Raw genomic sequence first — 16,150 nt, 5'->3', positions numbered from 1 at the left:
GTTTTCGTTACTAAAAATGGTGGACTGTGCCTTCCTGAGAATGCAGTGAAGATAATGCAATTAGTTTTGCTGATGTGTGCGCATAGCAAGGTCAAACTCGAGAGAGGATTTAGGTTTGACCTCTGTGAATTTCCACATGGTAGAACTAGTCTGAACTATGTTTTTACCTTAGGGAAATTTCTGTGTGCTATAAGCAGAGAAGAATGTCTCACAAGAATCCAAAGCTGTAGCCTAGGCTTCTATTGGAAGATAGAGGTTTGACTTCTGTTTCTCCAAAACATTGGTGTAATCTTAGAAATCTGACAGTATGGATTTTCAATTTTTAAATATTTGATTTTTCTCACTGAATTATTGTAATTATATCTGGAAAAAAGTATTTCCTCATATAAACTACACTAATAATAATAGGATTTGACAGAATAATTGTATTAGACAGTGTGCAGCTGGTCAGTCCCCCAGTAAGCACAACTTAATGCAGTACTGAGCCTATTACAAACAGTGCTGGCAGCCCTGCTCCAAAGGGCAGTCAAGGATCAGGGAAGTTGTTTGCTTAGTATCTCAGTAAAAGCACAGACCCCCTCCCTTTCAGTGTTTTGCCACAGACGTGTGGCACAAACAATTCTCTTGGGATTTTTGTGTATGTTTTAGTAGGCACACGAACTAGAAATGGAACATACAGGTCAAGTTCAGCTTCTTACAGTCATCATGAGGCAGAAATTTAGTTTAGAACTGTCAGACTAAAAATCTTTTTTAAGAAATCCTAGGTCACTAGACCATTACAATTACCTTAAAGTGATCTAAAAACAAAAAAAAGGTTTCCTTAACTATGTTTCCTTTTTCACTCCAGGAGGAAATACTTGTAGAATCATAGAATATCCTGAGTTGGAAGGGACCAACAAGGATCATTGAAGTGCAATTCCTGGCCCTGCACAGGACAGTCCCAAGAATCACACCATGTGCCTGAGAGTGCTGTCCATGCTTCTTGAGCTCTGTCAGGCTGGTGCTGTGACCACTTCCCTGGGGAGCCTGTTTTAGTTCCCAGATGGGTGAAGAACCCTTTCCTAATATCTAAACTTACCACCCTGACACAGCTTCACCCCCCTCACATCCTCTCAATGGTCACTAGAGAGAAGAGATGGGCACTTGCCCATCACAGGCAGTATTCTGTTTTATTTTGAAATGTTGCATTCAAACCTCCCTTTTCTCCAACAGTTTAACTTGATTTTTTTTAAATTCAAGCTAATAAAGCAATTATTGTCAGCACAATCAAAGAGCTATGCTTAAATTGTGGAGTGTAATTTAAAAGGCTATATTTATTCATATGTATGCAGAATATTTGGATGCAATGCTACTGCAACAATAGATGACCCAAATTACAGTCTTGAGCTACTGCATCTACTGTGTGCTGTCAGATGCCAAGAAGCATAAATATAATTCTGTTGTGTGAACAAACACCTAGAACTCTCCTATCTTTTTACTGCATAATAAGTCTTAGGGGAAGGAACCAAAGTTAGGTTTACTGAGCCCAGGACAGACTAGATAAGCAACAATGCTTTAAAAAATATACTTGAGAAAAAATTATAGAGCATTGTTGACTTTGACAAAGGGGTAGAGTGCCTCCTCAGCAAGTTTGCTGGTGATACATAACTGGGATGAGGGGTTGATACCCCAGGTGGTTGTGCAGCCCTTCAGAAGGATCCAGACAGTTTGGAGAGATGGGCAGAGAAGAACCTGCACAAGGGCAAGTGCAGGGTCCTGCTCCTGGGGAGGAATAACCCCAGGCACCAGCACAGGCTGGGGGCTGACCTGCTGGGAAGCAGTTCAGTGGAGAAGGACCAGGTGGTCCTGGTGGACAATGAGCTGTCCATGAGGCAGCAGAGTGTCCCAGTGGCCAAAATGCCAGTGGTATCCTGGGGTGCATTAGAAAGAGCATTGCTGGCAGGTTGAGGAATGTGATTCTGACCTTCTGCTCAGCCCTGGTGAGGCTGCCCCTGGAGTCCAGTTCTGGGCTCCTCAGAATAAGAGATACTTGCAACTCCTGGAGCAGATCCAGCTGAGGGTGATAAAGATGATTTAGGGACTGGAGCACCTCTCTTGTGAGGAAAGGCTGAGGGAGCTGGGCCTGTTCAGCCTTCAGAAGACTGAGAGGAGATCATATCAATGTCTGTAAGTATTTGAAGGCAGGATATCAAGATGACAGAGCCAGGCTCTTCTTGGTGGTGCCAAGCAATACAACAAGAGACAACAGGTGGAATCTAAAGCACAGAAAGTTCCACCTGAACTTGAGGAAGGACTTTTTTTACTGTGAGGATGCCTGAGCACTGGAACAGATTGCCCAGAGAGGTTGTGCAGCCTCCTTCCTTGGAGGTATTCAAAAGCCTTCTGGGCACAGTTCTGTTCAGTGTGCATTAGGGGCCCTGTTTGAGAAGGGAGGTTAGTCCAGATGACCTCCAGTGGTCCCTTAATATTAACCATTCTGTGATTGTTAAAGACTATATTAATTAAACAGCCCTCCCTATTCTATGTAAATTGTTATGTTCCAACTCCTTACTTTTGTGTGATCTGATGTTATCTTCAGCAACATGTTTTTCGTCTTGATTTAGAAGCTTTTATTCAGGACATGGTTATCCTGTTCTATAAAGTTATACCCCTATTGGCTGATGATCCTTCCCTGGGAAAGACTCTGTATTTTCAAGATGAAAAATTGCTGAAGAACATCAGGCAGCAATACTGTTTTAAAGGGTTAGTTGTATCCAGAACTCAAATATACTTCTAAATATACTTCTAAATTTTATGTCAATGCATTCTTCTAAAACTCACTCTTCTACCAAAACTCTATAAAGTATACAATTAAGTTACTTAACATGGTGTTACAAGTTTTTTAATGTCTGAGATGCAGGCTGTTTCAGTAGGAAAAATGGTAATGTGTAAAGTGGTATAACAGGTGTGAATAACATGGTTCAACCTTTATAATATTTCCAGTTGTCTGTAATTTTTCTTTTCCTGGTAAGTCCTGTTAAATTATTTAAAAATTGAGAAATGTCAAATATATTCATTCAAGGTAAAACTGGTGGCAATAATTAAGTCGTTGTATAGGTATTCTGGGCTTTCATGTGTTTTCCTGGTAGAATATTGTAGACTTTACTTAACTGAATAGAGACATTCATAAAAAATTGCTGAATTAGACTTCATCTCTTTTTGCTTCCAGCAATTACTTGTCGCAGACAAGATGGAGGACAAGCTGACATCAGTGAGTGCCTTAAATACTCTGGGCCATTACCACCCTTAACACAGATGTGCCAGATCCCCTGCCAAGATGACTGTCAGTTTACCAGCTGGTCAAAATTTTCTCCCTGTAATGGGGACTGTGGAGGAGTCAGGACAAGAAAACGTACTCTTGTTGGTAAGAGTAACAAGCAAAATAATGCATCTTTTATTAAATATTGATACTGTTTTGTTTAAAACCTGAGGACTTCTGAGGTTCCCTTAAGACAAGTGCTTGTCTTAGTGGCAGAAAGCAGATCCAGTGTCATGCTCTGTATACTGTTGGTGGAACAACACCCAGGAGTAAAAACTCGTACCATATGTCAGAGACTCTTGATGTGGGTAAGTGGCTAGAGACAAGATGGGAGAACATAGAATGACAAATTTTTTCTGACTATAGTGCACATAGTTGGGTTTTTTGTTTGTTTTTGGTTTTTTGACAGACAAGTCAACAGTCATCACACCTTAACAGGATCAGATGTTAACTCACTTGCCTTCCTCTTCCCACATCTGGTCTTGGCTAAAGCAGGCTTCTCTCTCTGATGGTGCTTTTTGGTGCATTTAGAATTACTATGGCAGCTGAGTGCTTTTCAGCATTTTTCTATAGATCACCCTTTTCAGCCTTAAGCTTTGGTATACCTCTTTTGAACTTAGCTGCAGTCTTGAATTTGTGATTAAGCCAGTCCTTTCTCTGGATGAATGTTTTCTCTCCAAGTTCTGTCTTTCGGCATTCTTCCATTGTCTACATCCAGCAGAACAGACCACATGAGGCAATATACTGCTTAATTTTCTACCTTATTTCTTGAGACAAGTAATAGTGCTCTTGTTTTGTGTCCCAAGAAGCTTCTTTAGGTTTTACTTTGCAGAACAAAAAGATTTTCCAGTGATGCCCTTGCCGCAGACTTGTCCTAGTTCTACATAATGGATACTGTTCCACTTTGAAACATTTTTTATTCAATTTCTTTTTAATCAGTTGTTTTCTTTGGGCTTTTTGTTTGTTTGTTTTTAAATTGTTTTTTTCTTCTGCATGAAGTGAAGAGAAAAAAAACCCACGCTCTGCTTCTAAATTATAGTTGAAACCTCAAGAGTGAAGCTTGGCCTCTGTCACAGTGCTCTTTGCCAATTAGTCTGTATTGTCTGTGGTGGAGGGAAGCTAGCTAAGGAGGGGTGCCCATTAGCAGCCTCAGAAAGACTGTGATAGGATCCAAACCCTGTCCCTGTCTCCATCCTCCTGTAAATCAGAAGACCAGTGGACAATGAATAATTCATGATCTTCAAGAAGCCTCACTGTGACTATCTAATAATTCCAGTAAACTTTATGTCAGGTTTGCTTCCCCAAGGAAAAAAATGAACAAAACTGACTAACAGTATTTTTCCTTATTTTAAAAACAGAGCAAGAAAGTACATATTCTTCTACCACATTATTAACACTTTGTGATACTTCCTGTCCTCATTTAAGTTACCCCTTCAAACTGGCTAACTATGTGGTATGTGCTGTCATGTGTTCTCTGTGGCAATGTGTTACCCAGACTAACTCTTAAATCTTGGAGTAAATTCATATTTCCAGTAAATACTTCCAGAGGAGAAGTGTACATTTAGTAAGAAGTTGTGTTGTCAAAAGAATGATAAACTTTTCTCCATGTACCCTTTTTCTATTCTAAATGAAGGCAGTAGTAAATAAAAGGACTAAAGATGCTGCAAAGCTGTGTCCAGTGCCTTGTTTTGAATAGCAAGGAAAATACTACAGAATATTAATTTACAGTAGTATCCAAGTAACAAGCCTTTTTGAAACTACTTTTGCAAAGACCCCTACATCAATTTATATGAACTGTCTGGTATAGAAAGGAAAACTAAGCAAACTTTACCAAAGAGAAGCTTTAAATAGATTTAATGGGAAGGGGAAATTGAGTGGATGGCTGTGCTCCAGTTAAGGAAAAAAAAAAAGAACAGAATTGAATAGAAAGAAATTCAGAGAAGGAGTTTATTCTGTTAGAGAGGAAGAATTGTAATTATGAACAAAAGTATGATAACAGATGATTAAATTAAAGAATTTTGATATTTTGAAAGAAGGTACTGGTGTAGCAAAGATGAATGTTACTTCCTTCTGCAATTTCATTCAACTTGATAAAGCTTGATCCAGATAGAAATCTTGTTATTGAACTGCACACTGCTGATGAAATAGGAGGAAAAGGATGTATTTGTTTGATTGCTAACTTTTTTAAACTTTACTCCCCATATGTTTTTATCCAAAATAAATATAAATTACATCTTCTTTTTAAAACAGACATTGTTTTTGTGCAAATTATAGGTATCCACTATTTTAGAAATTTGAGTCGATAACCTAATTTAATAAAGATTAATGTAACTAATATTAAATGTGTGTATGTGGTTGCAAGCACTCTTTACAGAAGTCTAAATGAAATTTTTGGGACATAAACCGTAAAATAATACAAACTTGCTAAAATAACTATTTCTTCTTTCTAGGAAAAAGCAAGAAAAAGGACAAATGCAGAAATTCTCAGTTGTATCCTCTGATTGAGAATCAGTTTTGTCCGTGTGACAAGTACAGTGCTCAGCCTGTGGGAAATTGGTCAGACTGTATTTTACCAGAGGGTAAGATGGAAGTATTGCTGGGAATGAAGGTGCAAGGAGACGTTAAGGAATGTGGACAAGGCTATCGTTACCAGGCCATGGCATGCTATGACCAAAACAATCGACTTGTGGAAACATCACGGTGCAACAGTCATGGTATGTAGAAACCTATTTTCTTTCATCTGTTTACTTATGTGCTTTATTTAGCTTTGACGTAATGTGTACAAGTAGAATTAGCAGATTAATATTTATTGGTTAGGCTGCCTTTTATCCCAAGATGCCTTCAAACCAGCACATGTTTTTGGTGACTTGTAAAATAGTAAACTTAAATTAAGTAAAACCATGGTAGACTACTGTCCTAGGTTGCAATATAGATGTAGTTAAGTATTCTATTACCACCAGCTGTGGGCTGTTAGCTGCTATCACCTGCTAATGACCCACTCCGGATGACAGACAATGGGCCATCCATTAGCTGTTATCAGCTGCTAATGACCCACCCTGCATGACAGGCAATGGGCCATCAGGGACCCACCGTGTGACTCATGGATTTATCTCATCCCATTGTGGGATGCTCTGCCCAGGAGGGAGGAGCCAGGTGTTCCCACCTGGATATAACCTGGCCTTGGAACTGCCTGAGGTAGCCCTGTCTACTGGGTTCCCAGAGGACCAGAGCTACCACTGGATCTTCAGCTGGAGACTAGGCCTTCAGAGGATCACTGCTTCAACTGGACTACTTCAGTTGGACTGCTACTACCACCCTAACAGGGTGTTAGGTTGTATCTGACTTTGTCAGTGCTTTTTCCTTGTATTATTTCACTTATTTTTAATTCCAGTCTTGACTTGTGATCTCCCACTGGTTTGTTTTCAAACCAATACAACTACTAATCAGGTATTTTAATTGAAAAAATTAAAATCTTGTTATTTTTCCCTCTAACTGTACCTAAAATTTTGAGAATAAAGGTATTTAGATGGGACAAATTCTCAAAAAATAAACAAGCAGAGAACTATTTTGGAAAGCTTGAAATTATTTCCACACATTCTTCAGATAGCTTTAAACTCCCATTAATAATCTTATCTTTTAAACTCCCTAAATAATCTTATCCTCTACTATTTGCTCTTCAGCACCTTAACAAACAGGCATGCATTGACCTGAGTTCAACAACACACAGCACTTTTTCTCTGTGTAAATCTGTCATGTGTAAAACTAGGATGGATAAAGACTTTATATTCTTTCTACTTACATTGCTCCAGGAAGGAACAGTGTTCCTTCCTAAAGGGGATGCATCTGTAGCATTAGGATCAAAACTGGCAGTTTCTGGTTTTCAGTGAGCCAGAAGTGTGCTAATTGACATCACTGGAGTTTCTGTGCTCATGTTTTTCCAGTTTGTGGTGCAAACTTGTAACTGAGCAATTGGTATGAAAAGCTGGATATTGGTGCCATTAAAAGGTCAGTGTAAGTTTAATTCACATACGTCTTCTACTGTCAAAGTTAAATTAAGGTAACAGAAATTTCATGTAATTACTTGGATATATTTAAAACAGCTAATCAGAGAAATTGAATTAAATAAGGAGATTCTAATTTGCACTATTAATTCCAGTTTAGACCTATGATAAACTAGAAATTCAGTGTATCAAGTCAAGGTGTTAGCATATCTTTCTCATTTGATAGAAAAGTGAACATTCAGCTAAATTCCTCAAAGGAAAGCTGGAAGCTAATTTGGTGGAGAATCTTCTCCCTTTTTTTTTTAATTCAAAATCATCTTTTGCTGGAGATAACTCATACTGGAAAGATAAGTTTGTTTAAATACATCTGAATGACAAAGTCTAAATCCTAAGTTCTCATGGGACAGGAAATGTCTCTTTGTACTCTGAGAAATCAATGTTTCTTCATCAGTAAGTTCAAAGTGACCTTTGAAAAGTGGAAAATTGTAAAAGCACTTCAGTATGTAGGAACTAGGGGGACTGATGGCCCACTGCCAATCAGTTTTCAATTATTTGCAGAATGGGGATGGCCAGCTTTTGTGTCCAAAATAAAGGGAAGAAACTGTCTGTCCAAGAGCAGATTGTAGGTGTTGTATGTGGTAGGTAACATACTGCTGCTAGGAGCTATTTTTTGTGTAGAACAACTATGGATGTAGCTGCTTTCAAGCCCTGGCAGTGCATTTTGAGGTGCAATCCCATTGCAAGAATGAAAGAGATGTAAAAGGAATAAATATTATTAAAAAAGGATAGTCTCAATATCATTATTTACCCTGACATAACCCTTTGTGGCAGTAATTTCTGATCCAATATATTTTATCTATGGCCTACATTCACAGTGACCAGAATGAATAATAATCCAGTGGAAAAGCTGCTAACAATGTATTACTGTTATTCCTACTATAGCCAGGGCTGTTTACATGCTATTAGCACTCACAGGCATCCTTCCAAAACCACAATATACCATTGCTTTGTTGTGCTTTTTCTTTCTCCAGTTTCATCCCATATCTCTCATGGGAGATTTGAAGTCTTTTTTAACTTTGTAAAATGGAAGTGTTTTCCTGCCATTACTGTATTTACTGTAGGTTGGGAAGGGGAAGCCTGAACCCTTTGTTTTTAGATGTTGTTTTCTTTTGAATTCTTCCTTTCTAGATCAGTTCACTAAGGTGCCTGGTTCCTTGATATTCCAACCACACCACCCCCACCTCACCCCCTTCCTGTTTGTGTTTTCTCATCAGTTCAGTTTGAGGGGAAAGTGCAGTTAACTTGGTCTGTGGTGTAGTGTTTGAGCAGATGAAGCTTGGAATTCATATTGCACTAATCCTGTATTCCTTCTGCTTTCCTGGAATTGTTTGACATGCATTTCATGTATACAGGGAATGAAGTATCTAACATGAATTTGATGATAAAGGATTAAACTGATGCTAATGAATATGTCACTAAATATATGGTTGCTTTTCCAGTAGATCCTCTCTTATTGATAGATGTTGTGCATACACATAGTATAGGCTTATGTAAAGTTTACCTAATTTATTGTTTGCCTTCAGAATTTTTCCAGGTTTGGCATACTTTTGAAGATACAGGGGGGCTGTAGCAAATGATATAGATTTTTCAATCTAATTTCAGTGTATGTTTACTGCCTTTCTGAATAACTGATTTTATTCATGGATTACGTCCTGAAGATTTATTTTTCTCAACGTGTACAAACTGCTGTTTTGCCAGTTAAATATTATATCTTCCCAGTATTTATTTACAATGCTTTTCTTGTTATTCTCATGCCCTTGTTGTGTGACAGTTCTTCAGCTTGGCATCTTCTCTAGGTTTCAGTGTGCTCTTTGTTTTGTTTTTTTTCTTTAAGAACAAACATAAAAGCTATATTATGCCAAATCAACAAGGGACTTCTGTGGTATCACAATAATACCCCACCTGCTAGAAAATAAAAGTGCCTTGTAGATTCCCATCAATCTGCATTTGGCTTTTCAAGCTGAACTTGACAGGACACATAATTCAAGCTTGCTTGGGTTATTTTTGTAAGTTTTAACAGAGGTGCTTATTTGCCTACAGCAATGTTTTTTCACTAATTTTATAACTGATTTTTCACTGGATTTTCACTAATTTTATAACTGATCCAAAGTGTCATCAGGTTTTTCTGCTGTGTTATCTGTTTTACTCAGAAATTGTTTTTACTCTTCATTCCTGTGGGTCTGTTGTTTCTTTTCCAAGTAATATATTATAAATTGCAGTTTTTATAGGATATGATTTGTCAAATTAGCTTGCACTAGGAGAGAAAACAAGACCAACATTTAAGGAAAGATATTTCCTGTGTGGTATCCAACTTTTACTTTTGTTGTCTTCTGACACTATGAAATGCTAAGGTGGGAAATGGAGATAATTGAACTTCTTCAGTGGTGACAACAACCTCTAAATCTGACAAGAGGGACAAACTGCACCCACACTGATGTTACTGATACATCATGAGATATGTTATGTGATATATCCAAATGACACAAGAAACTCAAATTGTGAGACTTTCAAAGATTTTATGTAAACATTGCCATGTAAATTTATGAGGCCATGAACAGGTCGGTGTTGCAAGTCATGTTGTTTTGAGTGGAAGGAATGAGAAGACAGACCTGCTCTGCCATGCCAAAAAATTCATAAGCTGTTTGTTTTGCAAAATGTTGTGTGCTTATCATCACAATTCAGTTGATTTATTCAGAAAGGGAAAGGTAAACAGGAGCAGAAGAATGAATACTTTAGTGCCCTTTTTCCTGCTTGACACATCTCATTTTCAAAAAATACGAGAAGAGTTAACCAGCAGAAAAATTGTTTCACAGACACCATGGAGCTAAAGGACAGATGTGACACAAGGGCCACCCTAAATTAGTATATCCATCTGAGGATTCTTGTGATAATTTTTGAAATTTTGGGTTCAGTTATAAAGTCCCAAGTACAAAGAAGTTTTTCAAAAAGACAGGAATGACTGTAACAAAAAAAAGAAAAGCAAAATATAGTTAAATAAATCTGTTGTTACAACTAGATGAGAATGCTGGGAAGAAGAGGGCAGAAGTCCTTCTGAAGAAGGTCCTTAGCTTTCTGTAGCTTAACAGGTGCTTCAAAAAAATCCCAAACAAACAAGTAGACCTGAAAGCAGACCTAGGTTTCAGCTGCAGAGAGACAAGGTGGTTTGTTTTTTTCCTTACTTTCTGTTTGATGTGTCATGTTAGATTTGCCAAATATTCTGACTTCTATTTTCAAATTATTTTGTTTCAATTATGAGTTAAATTTATTGGTGAAAGAGTTTACAGCATTCAGCACCCATTTGAAATATTCTGCCACTGGTATTTTTCAGCCATTCCAGTTCTGCAGAGTGTGGCAGGACCTACCAGCTGCCAGCTGTCTGCAGATGTGGTAACATGAGATAGAAGTGGTAACTGAGCTGTTGTTTACCTGCTTTCCTTAATGGAAGACACTTAAATTGCCCTTTCTCTGCTTTCTGCTTTTCTTCAATACTACATAGGTAATTTCATTGGAGAAAGATCAAAACATATACTTCGTTTGTTAGTCAACTGTGAGAGGTTTTTTTTCCGTTAGAAAAGCAGCAGTTGTTTTTCATAGCTTTATCCCTGTCATCACTAGTCTACTAGAGCTCTGTGGATAATGACATGTGTCTGCCAACAATCTGTTTCAGTGTATTTGTGAAAAAAATTGAGAAAGATTCTCTCCATTGTCCCTTTAAACTGTACCTTGGAATTTTCCTGACAAAAAATCAACAGCAAGCCACTATCATGCTTATGAACAACACTATTTTCTCTTCAGTATTTTTTTTTTCTCCATCATATATCAGTTATGAATCATGACCCACATAAGCTGAGCAGTGGCTGTGTTTGTGTGTGCCTACTGAAGGCAAACTGAGTAGCAAGGCAGACAGATGCAGCATTTTTATATAGGTCGTATTACCCTTCTTAATTCATGTCCGTTTACTGTTAAGACCTTAGGCACAGTCAAGCAGTCAGGATAGTTTGTCTGCTGCCTTATTAGTGTGAGATTATTTCCCCCTTTAGCATTAATTAAATGAGATGCATTGATTTGTGCTGACTCTACAAAGCCCTCTGTGGCTACAAGGCTTATGTGGAGGATTAGAGAGGAATATCTGTGTATCAGTGAATACTTCTGCAACAGCTGCTAGGAGTATCAATGTGAATTGAGGAATTTTGTATTTAATTGCTTATATGTGCAATAAAATAAAATCTTGTCTGATACAACAGAGTCTATAATGTCCAAGATGTTAGTTACAGCTTGCTTTATGCACTTTTATAAAGATTTTTTACATCTGTTTTTTTCACTCTCAGTATTCTAACCTGAAGCAATGCAAATTCATCGAGAAAAAAAAAGGTGTTAAAATTTAATTGAGACTTGCAGTTGAATGTTTATTCAAAAGTAAATATATTTCCCTTAGGAAATTCTAGTTTAGTATGGTAGTAAGCTTAGGTTCACAAATTGTTATTAGAATACTTGGCTGTTTCATAGCTTCCATATTTTCTAATTTGTTAAAAAATATATATGTATTTATGTCATGTGTTCTCTAGGAATAGGGTACCTATTGCCCTGCACTAGAAATCCCAGCTTAGCCTCTGCTTTCTGGTGCCACCACATCTGCCTTGTCAACAGGACATCAGTCTTGAAGGAGTCATCCCTCAACCCAAAGACCTGTAGTTAGTTCACCAGAGACAGAATTACTGATGCAGGAGGTAGTTAAGCATGAACAATTGTTCTCAGGTTTTGAGGCTTTGTAGGGTAATCCTGAAAAAAAAAAGAAAAAACATCTTATGGCGTTCAATCTATCTTTCCATGGCTCAGCAGAAATGTGAATAGTCTCTAGAAATACAGATCTTCTGTTACAAATGAAATGCAAATATTTCTATATTTCTTCGTCCTGGAAGATGAGATCCACGAACTTTACATTTCCTTGAAAAAAAAGTCTCTGACCAGAACGTAAACCATTTTGACATGGTAGGTTTTATTCTTTGGAACATAGCATGATATTTAGTCATGAAAACAAGAACATAACTCTGTCAGTCCTAGGGACAAAAGGGTTTGTGTAAACATTTTGTGAGATGTTTATGTTTGCACCCTTCAACTGGAGTAGTCATTCTGTTCCTACACGTTGCATGTGCAGTTTGTGAGGAAATGTCTTATATCCACCTACTTATCCTGCTTTGTCATTAGAGAAAGCATGAAGTCCATTAAAATCCTGCCCTATAAATTATCCATCACATCTGTTAATGACTTTGCTCTACAAGTCCAGATTTTATAGCCAATTAGCAATGGAACAGTAAACTTTTCCCTTTTACTAATGAGTTCAGTTCATACTCTCAGTGGTTCAAAGCCAGTTGTTAAATTGTGGTTCAGTAATCTTTACAGATAGAATAGCCCTGTTCTCTCATAACAGACAACTGCCCATTTCACAGCCTTTTGGGAGCTGAAGTAACTGAGAAACTATTGCTCTGGGAACAGGCATAGGCCCTCAGATATAGGCAACTCTTTCCAGCACCTCTCTGGCCCATGCAGGTCCTGTACCCTGACCACAGGACAACAAGCTCTCACCTCTCCAGAATCCCTCAGATGTTACGTGGAGAAGGGAGAGATGCAGGAAGCATGCAGTGAAAGACTTCAGTCAGGATGAGAAACAGGCAAAAAGTGAACTGCTGACGTCTGGAGAACATATCTTCAGCCTTTACAGTGTTGGTCTTCTATTTCACTGTCCTTCCCTCACCTTCTCAGCTCCTCTTTGTAGCCACTTCTGTTCTCTCATTCTTTCCTTCTCTCTGCATCTATTGTATTTTACCTTGGTAATTTCTTGCTTGTTCTTTAAACCTCAAAGCTCTGGTATGACTTTCAGTGCAATTGTATTAATCAACCAGTCTGTGTGATAGAATTGGGTGATATTTCCCCATACAGACACTTAGCCACTCACTAGAGGCTTGTTTCTGTCATCAGGTTCTATACTGGCACACACCAGCTTTGTCTAGCACAAGTGACATCCTTTCAAGGATAAGTTTATCAGTCTGAAAACAATACTGAAAATTTAAAAATGTCTCATTTATGTCCTTTTCATGTAAAAAACTATGTATCTGAATCACCAGCCCCATTTGCATGTGTTTTTTCTGGTTTCTGCATTTCAATGTGTTTTTTTACATATTTTTTCAATATAACATCATGCTGTCTTCTCACTTGCTAAAACTTTAACAGTGTGAACAAAGTTTACAAATACAAACATCTGAAATTTAACAAACACAACAACAACAACAACAAAAGTATTAACTTTTCAAAGTTTCTGAACATCTGCTTTCTTGGATTTGAAGGAGGATTGCTATGAACTTATGGAGATCATCCTTAATCACCCTAAAATATATGCTGACTTCATACACAAAAGCATGTGAGGTGATGACAAGTCCAGAAAAGCTTTTTCTGAAAAGTACCATTTGATAGGTAGTAAGTGGAGTGGAACAAGTAATTTACAGCAAGTAATTTATTCTTTTAATTCACTCTTCTTTCTTGACTAAAGTGATATCTGTACACAATTTGAAGTCTGCTTCTGCCTCAGTTCTAAGGCAGTCCAGTAGCATAGCTAAATGCTAAATAGTCTGTTGAGCAAAATAGTGAGGCCCCTGAGAGGAAATATGCCAAGGGATGAATATGCCAAAAACTTTTTGATGTCAGATATAACAAGGTCATTTTCATTCTGCATACTAATTACATATGGAATACAAATCAGAGGGCACAGTGTTTATATTTCTTCCCTTTGTCCTCTATTTTGATTTGTGAGAACATTCTCCATTGCATTTCACTGTCTGGTCAGAGGATACCAGAGTAAGCTCTTGAGAGCATTTTGTTCTGTTTGTGCTTCACCAAGATATTACTTTTGGCAGGATGTTTATTTATTTTCTTCTCTTTCTTTGTTTTCTATCCCTATGCAGTGTCTCCTTACAATTCTCTTGACTCTATATTCTGAGTCATTTACTTCCTCTTCCCTCTCCAGGTATTTTCTTACCCTTTCCTCTGTTCCTACTTAGTCTGTCTTTTGCTTTGCATTTTCCGTTGTTTTGAATTCTGACTCTTTGCCGTGGAAAGTAACTTCATGGAATCATAGAATATCCCGGGTTGGAAGTGATCCACAAGGATCACCACAGTCCAGTTCCTGCCCCTGCACAGGACAGCCCCACAAGTCACACCATGAGCCTCAGAGCATTGTCTAAACACTTCAACTCTGTCAGGCTTGGTGCTGTGACTACTTCTTTGGGGAGCCCAACCACCCCCTGGGTGAAGAAATTTTTTCCTAATATCCAATCTGAACCATGTGTCCTTCACTTATTTATTTTCTTTTCCTTTTTTTTGGAGAAGCTGTGAAATTCCTTCCTGGATACCTTAACTCTGTTCATGTCTTTGACCTTTTTTTGTTTCCAGTGTTCTTAGTCTACCAGAAGTTAGGAGCTTTTTAATGCTTGTCTTGCATCTTACAAAATAATAAGTGTTTTTCTCTCTGCTCTCCAAAAATGTTCCATATTTCTAGAATCTCCAAGCTTTCCTACCTTGTTAGAGTTCCTTTCTATGCTTTCATTGATCGACTCCATTCTTGATCTCTTCTTAGAGTGTCTTTTCCATTCTTCTTGTTCAACTGTTTAAATTTCATATGTGGAGTTTGGGTCTTGAAGCTTTTCTGAGAAAATGGAAGGAGGGAGAGGAGAGCATCATACCCCAGATAGCATGGAGATGGCATAGGAAAAAGCTGTAGCTTTTCCATGAAGCTTGTAGGATTAAAGACCCAGTATTATATTGTAGTTCTGTATTTTTTCATTATAAGGTGTGTGGGGAGTGTCAGCTGGACTATTGCATCCTCTACAAAATGCATTAATGTATCAGTAAGGCTGCAGTTTTCCATGTTGCAACTCTGACTCTATATCTATAATGTGATGCTGTTCTGGCTTTTTTGCATTCTGTGGTGAGGCAGTTTTAGTGGTTGACTTCAATGCAGATATTTCATAGAAAGTATAAAGGTTGCTCTAGTTACATGGTTTCATTTGGTATTTTATGGAATCACTTGCAATATAGCTCAGTGTAATTCAAATGTTACCTGGAAATTTCATATAGTACAATGTATTTGGTGCAATTTCTGTCTGCAAGATTCTAAATATGTTGCTAAACTTTTTGCCCTTGTTTGGATGAACTGAAGGGAAATGAAACAAAATAGTTTCTAATTTGTCAATTATTTTAGTTTAGTATGTTCCACACCAGGCTCCTTTAGATAGGCTATGAAGTGTTACTAAAGTCCCAAAATACCATGGTATCCTGGAGAAGATCTTGGCAAAGGTTTGGAAGGTCCCTTTGAGAGTTATTAAGACAAACTCAGAGGACTATGGAAGTCCTTAAAATAAAGTCTTCCTGAAGCAGTCTGTACCAATTAATTTTACCTACTTAAGGATGTACAATATATTTAAAACAACTTGAATTTGGCTCTTTCAGACCTTAATTACCGGGGACAAAAATTTAAGAAATGATAAATGGCATAACACTGTTACAGTAAAAAGGTTTCTGAGAAAAAAGTATTTAGAAGTTATGTTGAAAGTAAAAGCAGTATTTCAGAATCATAAGAAATTTCATAGATCAGTGAAATCTTCACTTAGTTCCATCAGACAGTAAATATCACTAAACACTTATGGTTTGGAGGGAATTGTTTCTTTTAACTTCCTTTGGGTTTTTTCCATTTTAATTCAGTAGCTTCCTGATTGTGTGAGCACATGGTTTTGTATAGCAC

At 37.6% G+C, this 16,150-nt stretch overlaps 1 protein-coding gene across 7 annotated transcripts in view; it reads left to right on the top strand.

The window, feature by feature from the left end:
• Positions 1-16,150, top strand: part of THSD7A (thrombospondin type 1 domain containing 7A) — a 272,353-nt gene that overhangs the window by 223,581 nt on the left and 32,622 nt on the right. For all 7 annotated transcript variants that reach the window (XM_085050811.1, XM_085050815.1, XM_085050816.1 and 4 more), the window contains 2 exons: positions 3,209-3,403; positions 5,749-6,012. In XM_085050811.1, the coding sequence (XP_084906937.1) occupies positions 3,209-3,403; positions 5,749-6,012 (459 nt within the window). The remainder of the gene's footprint in view (positions 1-3,208; positions 3,404-5,748; positions 6,013-16,150) is intronic.

The sequence above is a fragment of the Lichenostomus cassidix genome, chromosome 2 (genome assembly GCF_008360975.1).
Source record: "Lichenostomus cassidix isolate B80296 chromosome 2, HeHo_3.0, whole genome shotgun sequence".
NCBI classification, from domain to species: domain Eukaryota; kingdom Metazoa; phylum Chordata; class Aves; order Passeriformes; family Meliphagidae; genus Lichenostomus; species Lichenostomus cassidix.
The sequence above is the reverse complement of the archived record's forward strand: the minus strand, read 5'-3'. Positions and strand labels throughout refer to the sequence as shown.